Below are 15,129 nucleotides of genomic sequence, written 5' to 3'. Positions count from 1 at the left end.
TGTCCAACATAGCAACATGATATTGGGAATAACGGTCACTAAAGATATGCTCTGGTCCCAGCTTTGACAAAAAAAGGAAAAATCAAATAAATCTAATATCATTTAAAAACATATATTTTCTGTTCAGTTTCTTTTCATTGTCCTGTTCAAGTCCCAACACATACAGAGCAGTTGTGTTTAACAGCTTTGTTGCATTGGAAAGACAGACTGGTTTAGCTTATGTTCTACACGTCTAGGATTGATCGTCCAGTGTGATGGTGTCCAGAGAGTGCTGGACTCTTCAGGAAACCTTTTCAGAGAACTACACGGCTGACACTTGCTCTTCTGTGAAAGAGAACGGAGAAAAACAGCATTACTACTGCAGCAAAACGTCAATCTGCACATCTGTCTCAGTTTTTAAAGCAATGCTTTTAGCTTTTACAAAGATAATGTTTGGATACGTGCACCACAGAAAACCGATGCTGCGTTACATGATTGCACGGACTCCCTTTTTCACACGCAAAATTACATTGAGAGCAGCAGACGTGGACGGTCACTATACTTCTGAGTTTAGCCAGTATTATTTGTGCTCATTCCCGTTGTCTGGCAAACCTGTCGGCTACAAACCCAACGCATTGCACATCACTGTCACAGTGCTCACACACACAGAGAAAGAGGCCCAGTCCACACAAAACGCGACAAAGTCAGCAGTTTCCAAATCGACCCTATCATTTAAAACTCACCATTTACATTTTCAAAGGAGCACAATCCGCCGGTTGTTGTGGTTGGATCGATCCATAATATTGTTAGCAATGTTACAATTTCCCGAATTACTTAGCTAGCTAGCGTTACCTAACGTTAACTAATTTGGCTCAGACTACACTGTGCTAACACCTGCCACTGTCACGCAGCAGTGACGCAGATGGAAAGGGCTGCGCTGATTCTGCGCGGTGATGTTCTTAAGGTTGTTAAGGTGGGGCTCAGGTGGGGTTAACACGATTCTTGGTGGGGCTGTAGACCATCCCAGCCATACCCTGCCTCCGCCCCTGCAAACGACACTTTCTGCCGTATGCCGTAAAATACACACGTTTCACGATGAATAATCCAGTAACAGAAGCTACAATATAGCAGGTGTGCACGTTTCAGTCATGGCGTTTATGGACGCATTTATTAAAGAAGTCCTTCATGTTGGGAAACCAAGATCTGCTGTATTTATTTATTTATTCATTCATTCATTTAACTTGTAAATGGGCACACATTAACTAAATCGTGTTCGCCTTCATGCTGATTGTCTCTGCGGGGCTGTTATACAACAGACCTGCACACCATTCACAAAACGACAGCCTGAAACACCGTCCAGTTGTTCATAAAAAATGAATAATATCGGCTGCTACCGATCAGATTATTATCCTTCAGTTTATTTTTAACTAGTCAGGGCTGCACCGGTCCTGTGAAATCCAAGTTTTTAATACACTTGGATATTAACTGTAAGTAGTAATTGTTTCTGTACGTGGTTTTCACTCCATGCTGCTAATAAAACTGTAATTTATTTGTGATCACACACAGCACTTGAGATTATATCTTCCAACAAAATGTATCTGATCTCTTCCCTGTCTGTCTCAAATCCTGTAATTGGTGGGGTGACGGGCGCTCACGGCCGCGTCTGGCAGCAGACAGTTGAACCTCCTGTTTAAGTGTCCGGGGCCGGACGCGTCCGCCTGTGGAAAAGGGGCATATGTGTAACAATATAGTAATATAGCTATCGGTATCAACATTACTTTACCACCTGGTTTCCAGCAGCTATACTCAGGCTAGACGACTGGCCTGGCCAAAAACTTTGTGTAAACGTTGAATAAATTGAAATAAACAAGCCTTTGCTCCTCCCCTGCTCTCGTACACTACAGCTTTCTGGAGGAAACACTTTTTTTCTTACCTTGAAACTGTGCTGTGATTATTCCAGCAGTAATTCTTCTCCTGATCTCAGCTGCAATTTCCTCTTGAAACTCGAATACTTTGGTATCTCGAATAGATACGGTATAGCGAATAGATATGGTATATCTCCAAGCTTCACAGATGTGATGTTACTTTTTCGTTATACCAGTCTGAATGTCTGACTTCTGCCTTCGATTCATAAACTAACAACTTGATCATGTGACATCATAGCCGCTACTGACGTCATAGCTAGCAGTAAAGTTTACTGGGCATTGTGTCGTGTATGTCAACGAAGTCCTAACCGGAGGTGTATGTGTGATACTTGCTACTGACCAAGTGCCCCAGGCCCCCAACTGGGCACAGTTGCAGGCCGTCCAAAGAGTGCCCGATTTACCGTCTGTTACAGAAATTGTCCAAATACATGATTAAATACTCACAATAGCATTCTCCCATTTGGTTGTTCTGTTTATTTATTTATTTGACGTACATGTTTGTTCTAGGTGAAGACAGAAAACAAGAGAAAGGTGCTTAGTTTTATGATTGCGATTATGCTATTCACTAAAAGGTGACATTGAGACTTGCTATTTCAAAGACAACTCCCACAACAAATAGAAATAACCCACCCTTTTAGCAAAATTAAGTGACAATAACGTAATTCTGGCCAGTAGGCACATTTTTGTAGCAGAAGCAATACATGTTTAAATTATTAAAGTGCCATATAATTCAATCTTTTGTACATTTAATTAAAATACATATAAGTGGGATATATTGCCTTACAATTTCAGGGCTGCGAAACTGCAATAAGGTGCACACGAATAAAGCTCATGTATATAGGCTATAATAAAACAACACATGCCTGGAATAGGTTTTATGGAGGTACGGGAACTTGATACCGAATTTTAATTTTGTTTTGTTGTTTTCTTACATTGATTTTGTTTTGATTTACACCCACATGCTGCATTTCCAATCAAGCCCATAATGTTAGATGTTTCAGGCATTCCACTTTTTCAAGCAATCCGGTAATAATGGGTCTGTAAAAAAAAAAAAAAATCCTTACAATTATACACGAGGTGGCGCTTCTTCTTCACAGCAATGACTCCAGTGATCTCACCATGTCTCTCCGCTGTCAGATCATGTTTGCAGTTTACGAACATCCCATGCTGGGTGACTCATGGGTAATTTGTACGAATGCAAATAATGTTTTAGTGTACTGTGCTGTATTGGAGTTCATACAAAAAATACATCATTTATTAATTAAATACGTAATACGTAATTCAATTGGATACTGTATTGTCTTGAAGAACTGCATTTCTTTGCCTGTGAGTCTGTGTGAACAAGGTCACTGTCTCACTGTGCTACAGTACTGTGCTATAGTTCAACTTTGATACCTAGAAGAACAGTTTGATAAGAACCAGTTTTCACCAGCAGTTTGGGCTTGATACATCGTACAAACCCCCCTTATATTAAACATTACGTATGCCTTAATTCTCCCAGATTTGACTATATATGGGTCTTCCTGAGCAGCTGTCAGGCAGAAACCGAACTTGCAATCATTACGGGACAGACATGTGAGCCTGTTATCTTTCTCTCCTGTCTGGTCTGCATAAAAGTGTCTGTAGTTTGTAACTTCTCTAAGACTGTTCTTGAGATTGCCTCTTGAACCTCTTCCTTGCAGCTGCTTGTAATAAAAACATTTTGATTGGAGGTGAATCTCTCCCTGGATTTCTACTACTCTTCAGTTGGCGTCATGAACAGGATGGTGGCTTCGGTGTCCCAGACTTTGGTGCCAGTGCAGAGCAGGATAAAGGCTGAGTTTAGGATTTTCAATACCACCCTGTAACTTAGTCTTCTGCATGGGTATCAATAGTCACCAGGGGCACCATCCCACTATCAAGAATAAAAGAGTGCAGTAAGTCCAGAGAGATTTTCTGTGTTTCCAAGTCAAAATGTCCTGGGTTTTGGGGCTTTTTGCCCTGCATGGGCACCAAAATCCTGCAGGGATTGGTGAGGTCATGTTGCAGCCATTGTTCCGTTGCAGTGTGCGGTTCAGGCACTGCAGTTGGGATACAGAGACTGCAGTGTGGTTGCAGGTAGGGTTGCCACCTTCAATGTGGAAAAATAAGGGACACCTTGCCAGCGGCCCCATGCCCGGAGGACACGAATCAAGCGGGGGTCTGGGGGTCTGGGGGTCCTCACCCATGAGATTTTGAGTGTCTAACACTTTATTTCCTGCATTCTGGTGAATTTTTATGCACCAATTTGTGCTTTTTATGCATCAATTTCAAAGTCCTCTGTTACTCTCAACATGAAAATAAAGGAAATAAAGAGTCAATAAGAGTAAAGCACAGTTGCATCAATTATATTAAGGATTAAAACATCAGATCATAGACATGGGCAAAATGTTTGGTCTGTCAGAATAAACTATTTTGTATATTTGGAAGAAGCAAGAACCCATTGATAAACTCGGATATAACAAATGACCTGGTAGACCACAGAAACCACTGTGGTGGATGACTGAACAAAACATTTATTTGTGAAAATAAATTCCTTTTTTTACTGTCAAATGGATCAGAACAACTCTCCTGGATGTAGGCACTGAAATAAAAATCAACCTATTGAGTTGAGTGAAATGTGGAGGAACAAAATAATTATTAATTTATCTAGGTTATGTGTTCTTTGTGAATGTGAATTCTCTCTCTACCCAACCCACCCCCCACCCTCTCTACTTTTCCTTCCATGTGTACATTTTGTTGTTCCTTGCTGCCTGAAGCAATGCCATGTCCTTCAGAAGTCCACGGTATCATGAACTGAGTGACTCCACTCTGCCCTCTGCTGCTCGGACGTGGTGTCCCCTGCTGAATGGTGCTTCAGGTCGCACAGTCCACCATGGGCGACAGAAAATGCTCTCTGGTACTTGTGTCCACTGACAGGACTGACCCACTCGTGCTCCGACAGCCACTCAGTCCTGTTTCTGGACAGCCTCTTTCTGGACGTTATTCGCCGACATTTTTAAAAACCACGCATCTGAGTCTCAGTACCCAGGGCAGCAATGCGGTGAGTGACAGGGACAGACACTCACCTGTCAGTCTGATTTAATACTCTCCGCTATGTGTCATGAAACTCTTTTGGTTTTATTATTTCTCATGTCATTACAAGCATGTGAAAACATAGTGTATGCATGCGAGTAGGGTGTGCACGAAAATACGGGACAAATCACGTCCTGTATTGATTCATTGACGGGATGGGTGGCAACCATAATTGTATCCCACAACGATTTCTACTTTTCAATATCTGGTCACCATATAAGACTATTTGATAGATATTGTAAAGACGTTTGTTCACATTAAATAAAATGGCAAAAAAAAAAGGTATTTCAGCCTCCAGTTTTTTAACACTAAATCCCAGAATGCCAACATAAGAACATAAGAAAGTTTACAATCGAGAGGAGGCCATTCGACCCATCGTGCTTGCTTGGTGTCCATTAATAAATAAGTCATCCAAGGATATTATCCAGTCTATTTTTAAATGTTCCTGTAAGATATTATTTGTTAGAATATATTTGTATATGGAAAATTCTATACCATCTGGTTTGGTAGAAGAAACAGACTTCCTCCCTTTTATCTGGTAGCCCTGGTAGCCTCTGGTAGGCCCTGGTAACCTTATCTGTATGTCCAGAAAACCAAAAGGGACCTGTCCTCTTATTGGCTCCTAGTCAAATTCGAAATTACCCCCACTTCTAAATTACTTGAGCATAAGGCACCCAAGTCATGGTGGTGGAAAAATACTATTGGTTGGAAGGAAACCTTATAAAAGAATTTTAGTTCTCTTAACTTCTTCATTCTGCAACGAGACACAAGAGAGAGCTGGAGGGAGACAGAGAGAGACACATCGCTTCCTGCCTGACCAGACTGGCCTATAAGCTGTACTGTGAGGAGAAAGAAGAAAATGGGTATTATCTGTTTCTAACTGTAATCCAGCAGAAGCTTAATATTACTTATTTTCAGTAATATAATTGAATGATATTAGTTTCCTATTTTTGTCAAAATAAATGATTATTGCACATCTGTGACTTGACCGCATCTTCCCTCTAAAAAGAATCTTAAAAGAGAAACCAATTGACCTATGAGTTTTCAGTTGAGCTATTTATTTAGATTGACTGAAAAACCAAGCATTCCAAATTCTCTTACATTCCTAAATTTTCAGCTTCAACCACATCTCTGGGGAGTTTGTAAAATAACATGAAAACATTATACAGACATATAAGTGGCTTAGACAATATTTAATAATATTGCAATGATGTAGTGTAGTATATTTCAGTATAGTGTAGTGTAATGCAGTGCAGTATCGTAGTGTATTGACCAATTGGCTGCATGTAAAAACAGAGGAGGCTTAGATAAAAATAGGAGAATAGGACTTAATTTAAGAAAGACAGAGGAGGGGGAGGAAGAGGTAGAGAGATAGGAGGGGGGGAGGAAAGCGAAAGAGGAAGCGAGGCAGAGAGAAGATAGTAGAGAGAAGAAGAGGCAGAGAGGAAGGGGAAGGGAGAGAGAGGGTGAGTGTTTGCGCTGGCTAGCTGCATTCCTCGGCTGCAGAACACATCAAGTAATAAGAGAGAGTCGTGATCTGATGCAACAGATTTATTTTTCCCCAGAGCAACACAGCCTTTACAGACACAATGTTTTGGTCTCTGTTTTGTCTCCTACTGTGGGGCCAGGGCACTCCCAGTCTCCCCAATTGTGTTGATTGAAGTCATCGGTGGGCGGTGGACAGTAGCAGATGTCCAGCCCTGGAGTGGCCCTAGGTGAAGAACCACTGCAGTAATCACTGTGATATACCATAGTACACCGTGGAAAACCATGGTACACTATAGTATGTTATGGTAAATACCAAAATGGTGCTCTGTTTTATTTTCTCAGGACACCCTGGTATTTTACTGTGAGAGCACAAGAGAGAATTAAATCAGTTTCAGTTACATTTCAACAACAGCAGTAAGAGCAACACATGGTAAAGGCAATTTCCCAGACTGCACAGATGACTGGCAGTTCTACACATCAGCACAGACAGCGCAACCCCAACCACATTCATTGTATTGCACTGCAGTGGGGTGTCATCAGTTGCTCTGTTAGTTGACAAACCAGCCCTGCAGATCCTGGTACACCTTCCTGGAGGGCGCATTGTGGTACTGGACGCAGACCTCACAGATCCTGCCTAGCCAGCCCCTGTACTCCTGCACCTCCCAGTCACGGTGCCACTGGAAATACTGCTGGTAGCGTGTCTCATTGGAGGCCACTGCGCGCAGGAATTCAGCGAGCTCCTGAACAGAGGGGAAGTCGTCCACATGAATAAAGGAGTTGGGGGGGGCCACGGCCTCGTAGTCGGAGCGGGGGGCACCCAGCACCACGGGCACCGTGCTGGCCGTGTAGGAGTTGCGCCACAGCTTCTCAGTGATGTAGTCGCGGTGCACTGAATTCTCAAATGCCAGGTAGAAGCGGTACTGTGAGATGGTGCTCCACAGCTTGCGTTGGTCCAGTGGCTTGTTCACAGAGTGTCCATACATGTCCAGGGGAATCAGCTCACTCAGCTCCTTGGCAATCGTGGTCCTCCTGTGTCTCTCCTTGTAGTTGCTCACCACCCAGCAGGCCAGCTTGTCTGAGCGCTTCTGGGGGATTGTGTAGCTGCTGCTGCTATTCCCCCTCCTGGGTATCCGCTTCCCGTAGGGAACGTAGATGTCTGCATTGCGCTGGTAGGTCAGGGTCCAGTTGAAGAGGCCGTTGAGCCAGGTCAGGTTTCCGATGCGGGATGGTGATTCCACACACATCCAGACCCACTTCTGTCCAGGAGGCCGGGGCCGGTTAATGGGCAGAACCACGGCCCGGCTGGTGATCTCTCGGTGGTGGAAGATCACTGCGTCCGCCTGCTCATAGAGGGAGCGGTTGTCAGTGAGATGGCAGCTGGGGAGGCCATTGTTAGTGTTGCACACGTCACCATGCAGGGGGTAGGCATAGGCAAATGGCCAGTGCCAGACCAGAACGGTGACGTTGTGGGGGCGGGGGGCTCCTCTGCCCTGGGGCAGCAGCTGCGGGTTGTACCAGATCAGCAGGAGCACAAGGAGCAGAGGGAGGAGCAGGAGCTGCAGGCGCGGTGCTGGCAGCAGCACCTTGAACATCTGTTCCATGATGGAGAGGTGGAGAGGAGGAGAACGGTTGCTTTGCAGTGCTGAAATGTATTTTGTCCCTCCTTGAGTGCCTGTGGTCCTTCTGCCTCTGTGTGCAAGAGCATAGGCAATGGATGAGGTTGTGAGAGAGAGGGAGAGAGGGATTAATACAAAACAAGAACAGATGAGCCAGCCCTAAAAATGAAAGAATCATAGGATGAAGAAGATGAAAAAGAAGAATAAAAACAATAACTGCTACTACTGATTATTAGTAGTAAATGGTGTGTTAAATATCTCTTTAAATACCTTGCTTGCCACAGTATTCAGACCCTCTAACAGTTTTCACATTTTGTTGCTTTAAAGCTTGCAGTCATGACACTGTGAAGTAGGAATTATTGTACTACAAACACAACCTACTCCACATGTTCAAAGCAAACAAAAAAGTAAATAGATAATTAATATGAAATAAAATTGGAAAATTCATGATTTCATAAGTATTCAAACCCTTTGCTGTTGTTAAATTAACTCAGGTGCACAAAATGACATTAACAAGCCACACACTGAATGGCCTCTGCCTGCATGCAGTAATAGTGGTTCTCATGATTTCAGAGTAAAACCACCTGTCTCTGTCAGACTCCTTGGTCAGGAGTGAATTTCAAGCATTGACTCAACCATGAAGACCAAGGAGCTTTCAAAGCAAGTCTGAGATACAACCATTGAAAAGTACAGGTCAGGAGAAGGTTACAAAAATCTACTCAATCATCAAGAAATGGAGGTGCGTCGTACCACTCAGACACTGCCTGGATCAGGCCATCTCTCCAAACTGAACAGGTGGTGAAGAAGGAAACTGGTGAGGGACACCACTGTGAGGCCAATGATAAATCTGAAAGAGCTACAGAGTTCAATGGCTGAGAAGAGAAAAAATTGCACTTTTTCACTCAACAATATCCAGAACACCACAGAACATTACTATAAATATGCCATCTCAAAGCACCTGAGTGATCCTGCACAAAAATGGCAGAAGGAGTTGTCAGACAAGACTGAACTGAAACTTTTCGGACTAAATGCCAAGCATTAAGTTTGCCTCAGGCCCAACACAGCACATCTCCCAGTCAACACCATGCCTACATTGAAGCCAGCTGGTGGCAGCATTGTGTTATGGATAGAGCACAAGGTAAAAACTAGAGGAAAACCTGTTTCAGTCTGCTCAAGGCTTAAAACTGGGGTTAAAATTCAACTATCAGCAGGACAATAATCCAAAGCACAAGGCAAAAACTACACTGGAGTGGCTTAAGAATAAGAAAGTGAATGTCTTCAAGTGGCCCAGTCTAATTCCTGTTATTGTTGCAATTGCCTCTTCCACATACAAAGTAGAGGAGTCTGAATGCATATTTCATATATTTCAGTATGTTCTCTTCAGTTTCTGCTGCCACTTAATGTCAATTATCTCACCCATAGCATTATTCAGTGTGCTTTCGGGGTATGTATACAGTATATAAAGATATACATGTATCTACATACACAGATATATACACTATTACAAATCTGAATAGTAATTTGCAATTAGAAGAAATTTCAATTTAAAATTTAATTTAATCCTGAACAAAATCCAAAGTTATATTAAAAAGTTTACTAAGATTTCCGATATACAAAAAACATTTTACAAATGATGAAAATGACCAACGACATTTTAACAATTATGAAGAAATAAGGAAAAAGGAAAAACTCTCCAACTGTCACCAATCAGTGCTGAGAGAGAGAGAGAGAGAGAGAGAGAGAGAGAGTGTGCACAGCCTGAGAGAATACAGCGAGTAGTGGAGAAATCAGAATGGAGAGGGTGAAGGAGATTAGGAGAGGGTGAAAGAAGGGGAGCCCAGCCCCTGCCCCCTCTGCTCATACCTGCTTGCTGGCTGGTCCTGGAGTCTCGGGTGATGCTGCCGAGCTGGTGAGACAAAGTTGACTCTTCAGGTGTGAACACACTCAATAGATCACAGCACTCTGCTGTACTGGGCTGTTCATTGTTTAGTGGCTTAAGTAATTATGGTGTATTTTAACATGCAGCAACTCTTTATTTTCCATTCCATAGCATGACAAGGCTGCTCCCTCATCACCTCATCATTACGCCCAGCTGCCAATTATAATGAATTATATCTGGTTTACCTGAATCTGTGCTTTTATATGAAATTCGTCTGATTAATATATACAAATATATGTGCGGTGAGCAGAAGGTGAGAGAAGGAGAGGCAGAGCAGAGCAGAGCTGCTCCCAGACCCTGCCCACTCTGCTCATACCACCTGTGGCTGGTTGGTCCTGCCGTGACTCAGACACCTGACTGTCTTAGATCAACCACTGATCTCACTGCACAGTGTTCACACACACAAACACCCCACACACTTTCACACACTCACATCCCAGGCACACACAAATTATAATTATAATAACAAGAAAAACAAGATTCTAACAAGGTTGCAAAATTGTATAGAAACTGCATTCCCTGACATGACACCAATCATTTTGTATTCAGATTCTTTAGATCATATTTCTATCTCTCTCTCTCTGCACACATCGGTGACAGTTGTAGAGTTTTTCCCTTATCTTTATTATTTCACAATTGTTGTTAAAATTTAATATGTCCAGTAAAACAGCTGTTTTCATCATTCATAAAATGATTTTTTAAATATCAGAAATCTAAGTTAAATTATTATTATAATTTTGGATTTTGGTCAGGATTAAATTTAATTTTCAGACAAGCTAATTGCAAATTACTGTTCATTATTTTATAGTGTATATGAATGTGTGTGTATATGTATATGTAACAGGTAAGTTACTTGGGAGGTTACAGCTGTACTACACCACCCTGAGTTTACCAAGGACAAGGACCTCCAATGGATGGTTCCCCACACCAGGTTCTTTTCTCCAGAAGAAGCCAAGTAATCATACTCCAAGGTTGTTATGTACAGAATTTATTAGGTCTAATTTAGAACAAGAAATGCCAATTGTCTCCAATAAAACAGCTCTGCCATATCAATAAAACAAGGTTTAACTTGGACTAATATTGTACAAAATGTTATATCAAGGTTTCGTAGTTGAGGTCAATTCAACTATTTATAGTGAACGATAGCACAAACAAATTATCCATTTAAATAGTTATACACAAATAACCCTGTCTATCAGTTTCCTATATGCAATCAATACTTATCAGCTGTATGTTTTTGATTAAGACAATATGGCAAGAAAAAAAAAAACCTTAGTAGTCGAAAATACTAAAATATAACAGATAATAAACAGATCATAGTGGTTGGTAGGCAACAAGGGGTGTGTTGGGGCAGACGCGGGTCAGTCAGTCACGCAGTTACTCAGACAGTCCCACGGAGAAGAGAGAAGTAGATTAGGGATGCTAAGTAAAAACAAAATACAACAAGCTTGTGCAATTAATAACCAAAATACAATATAGGAAACACTACACACATTATCATAATAAAGATTAATCAAAACCCTACTACGTTTATGTATATTTATTTTTCGTAACCAGACGTGGCCATCTGCCTTATAGAAAAGCACAGGTACAGGTTACACCAGTTATACTGGTGCAGTGATGATGAGCTGAGCAGCCCTGTCATATGGAATGGAAGATAGTGATTTAGTTGTTACTGCAGAACAAAATGCACAGCAATTACTAAAGTCAGACAGTGATCATTTGATAACTGTCACTACCATTATTAAATGCATCTTTATGAAAATGAGTGTGTTCATTCTGTTTGAAAACATGCGGGTAGGACAAATCACTAAAGAACATTTACAATACCTGCTGGGCAATATATACTCCTCATGCCCCTCCCTCCCCGCCAAAAAGACAGGGGGAGACCAAAACAGTAACAACTTTGTTGGTTTGTAGTTGAGGTTAGTCTGAGCACATTCATTGCAAATACTCCTGAACAGATGGGAAATCCAGCTTTTTAAACTTCTTAGCAAGGGTAGAAACTACTCTCGTTCCTGTAACTTAGTAGATTTTACATTTACATTTGAGTATTTTTCAAATTTGGTAATTTTACTTTTACTTAAGTATGTTTTGAGTGAAGCATTGTACTTTGCTACTTCTAAAAAGGCATTTGTTACAGAGTACAAATTGTGTACACTGTCACGGGGGAAGAAAATGGTGGGTGACAGACAAATAGACCAATAAATGAAGGAGCAATATATTCAAATTCCAAGCATTCCGCCCACAACACTCAACAGACCAATCAAATTGTGTGTTGTGATGGTTACGGTTGGTCAGTCCATTAAGATTCAATCAAAGATTTGAAGTCAGTCATCCAGTCCAGCAGTAGCTAAGGTAAATTTAGTAAGTTTAGTAAGTTTTAGTTAAATACCTATACTGCGTTCCAGCTGTAAACTCCTCAAATGAATACATTATATACACTTTTTTTCTACAGCCACCAGACATGTAGTTTATGCGGTAGACTGTACTGAATATAATATAGCCAACAATCTGAGCTGTATAATAACATTAGTCATTGAGAAAGAGTTAAAATAGTGTTGTTTCCTGAAACGTGATTTTCTACATATCATATTATTGCCATTATTATTTTTGTTTGCAGACTTGCAACTGCTATCCTCTGATTAGCTTTCCTTTGGAATTAAATCTTGATCACTTTGCAAACCCAGGGTTCATGATCAATGTCTTGATCCATTTAATCCGATTCTATTATAGGATGCTGTTGTAAACGGGTCAAATATTAGGGATTATACAGATTTGTTTTAATTGGGTAATGATCAACAGATGACAATGCTTGAAGTGATTGCTGCACCTGTATAAAAGTAGGGAGGAATGTCTCGGAAGAGAGAGAGTGTCAGGGAAAGCATAGACAGGCTGGTTGCGGGAAGCCCAGAGACACAAGCCGAGATGCGGTGACTGGGAGGCGTATGCAGCGTAGTTAACTGCCTTATACGTGTCGTCGCACCCAATAATATTTTCTCCCCGAGCAGGCTCGACGGACCCCAAGGCACCACCACACGGATGAGTAAGGTAGGTACAAGTTTTATTTTTACACTATTTATAACTGATACAGGGCACGAAGTCTGTTCAGTACCACATACACAGAATTATAATAGTAGAAACTGTTAATTTCCCTAAAACGAACTCAAATGCCTTTAATAAAACGGGGCAAGTTAAAATCCTAAAACCCTCACCAAAACAATAGAAAATGACTAAAACGATACATTTACTAAAGTTCTGTACTATTCCTAAACTCGGTCTCAATGTATTCCCGCAGCGGGGACCACCCACGAGCCCCGCAGGTAAGCGCACGCCACCGTTGTAGCCACGAGCCCTTCGGCTTCACCAGTGATCTCTGCAAAGGACAAGGAAGTCGGAGTCCTGCAAGCAAAAGATAAGCAAGATAAGTCTCTGTGCCAAATAAAGCAAAGTGAACACGTCCCGGTACACCATGCAGACCACAAGAGTCTGTGCAACCATGCAAGAATACAATCCATTAATCTCTCTCTCTCTCAGGTACAGTCACAGCAGTAAAACCCGTCGCCGCAGTGGGCAGTCGGCGATACAATACCCCGATCCTAACCACTGAAAAGCGGATCAGCAACACGTCATTTTTCAATGAAGTGGTCTTCACAACCGTATCCATGCTCTGTTCATTTAATCGTCTAATCACACGTATAACCCGCGTTCCCAGTACCAGCCTCCTCGGAGCCTCTCGCCGTCAATTCGCTCTGCCGATTTCCTCCACGCCGGTCCAATTTCTCTTCGACAAATTTGTAATCCACTGAATAAGCAACTGGTCGCATAGGCTAATTCTCTGCCGTCTTCCTCTGCCCTTCCTCCCCTGCCCTGGTCATTCGGGGTTTGCGGTGGCTGTTTTATGTACTTTTTTATTTTTAATACATTTGCAAAGATGTCAAACTTCTTTCATGTTGTCATTATGGGGTATTGTTTGTAGAATTTTTAGGAAAATAATTAGTTTAATCAATTGTGGAATAAGGCTGGAACAACAAAAAGTGGAACAAGTGAAGCGCTGTAGGTCTGTTTCTCTTCCCGCTTAAAGGCGATTTCCAGGCTGTTAATAGCCTGTTCCCTGGGCTAGGGGGGCAAGTGAAAGCAATTAGTTTGTTGACCCCGGGAAATCCACGTGGGAATGTCCAGCGGTGAGCCGTACTCAGCATTTTATCAATAACCCAACACCAAAAATAATATAATTAAATAAGCACACAATTAAACCAACCACAACAACCAGTAAAGAAAATAGAACGTGATAAGTGAATAAAGTGCAACAGCAATAAAGAGAACACAAAAAATAATATAAATCAATTAGTGAAAACAACCCAAAGTGATTAATGCCGTTATGCACCACTCGTGACAGGTTTGTGCCAAAACGTGATAATTAAGCCAATGCCACACATAATTCAGGTTCTTGATATGGATATACTCCTAGAGGGTACTCTTTTCACGTAGTATACAGTTTAATTTAAAACGAGTGATGATTTGTAATCCCAATGTTAAAAACCTTTTTTCCTCCCCCCGAAACGCGACATTTCACATTCCCGATTTATATCAAAGGGCAATATATCCATTTTAGCCAATCAGCATCGCGCTCATTTTCAAAATAGTACTGATCGCTGAAACAGTGACATTCAGACGAGGTTGACGAAGTATCAGACAATATCGCAAGTTACAAACCCGTACTTAAGAACAATTTGCTTTTTGGAAATAGATTTTCTGTGAAATAAAGGGACAGACTAAAACAAATGACAAAACATAATGCCCATTAACTATAATTGGGGAGTGGAATGCCCATAGACTACAATGGGGAAAACATATATCTCCAAGTCCCACACAGGAATCCTAAAATCCTGAAGACACTTCCTTTAAAATATCCTAATATAAAAAATAAAAGTGGAATGACAGGCCTGGACTACTGAAAACACACTAAAAACATAATAGGATTGTTTTCACACACACACCTATTGATTTACAAGCAGGTCTCACAGATGAAATACTTTGGAAGTTGTATGGTTTGTTGAAAGGCAAGCTCCATGATACCACTTCCTGC

General features: G+C 41.5%; 1 protein-coding gene across 3 annotated transcripts; it reads right to left on the bottom strand.

Annotated features, from left to right (window-relative positions):
- Window positions 1-6,533: 6,533 nt before the first annotated feature.
- Window positions 6,534-10,442, bottom strand: LOC136758695 (alpha-(1,3)-fucosyltransferase 7-like). 3 transcript variants are annotated; one of them, XM_066713276.1, is made up of 4 exons: window positions 10,226-10,442; window positions 9,965-10,007; window positions 8,852-8,973; window positions 6,534-8,174 (listed from the first exon to the last, which is right to left on the bottom strand). In XM_066713276.1, exon 4 carries the CDS (start codon window positions 8,084-8,086, stop codon window positions 7,034-7,036), a length of 1,053 nt encoding a protein of 350 aa, XP_066569373.1. In that variant the 5' UTR covers window positions 8,087-8,174; window positions 8,852-8,973; window positions 9,965-10,007; window positions 10,226-10,442; the 3' UTR covers window positions 6,534-7,033. The 3 variants fall into 3 exon arrangements, with proteins under 3 accessions (XP_066569373.1, XP_066569374.1, XP_066569375.1); XM_066713277.1 differs by lacking the exon at window positions 8,852-8,973; XM_066713278.1 differs by lacking the exons at window positions 8,852-8,973; window positions 9,965-10,007; window positions 10,226-10,442 and adding an exon at window positions 8,372-8,833.
- Between the last annotated feature and the right edge of the window lie 4,687 nt (window positions 10,443-15,129).

The sequence above is a fragment of the Amia ocellicauda genome, chromosome 9 (genome assembly GCF_036373705.1).
Source record: "Amia ocellicauda isolate fAmiCal2 chromosome 9, fAmiCal2.hap1, whole genome shotgun sequence".
Taxonomy (NCBI): Eukaryota; Metazoa; Chordata; class Actinopteri; order Amiiformes; family Amiidae; genus Amia; species Amia ocellicauda.
Note: the sequence above shows the minus strand (reverse complement) of the source record. Positions and strands in the feature narration are given on the sequence as shown.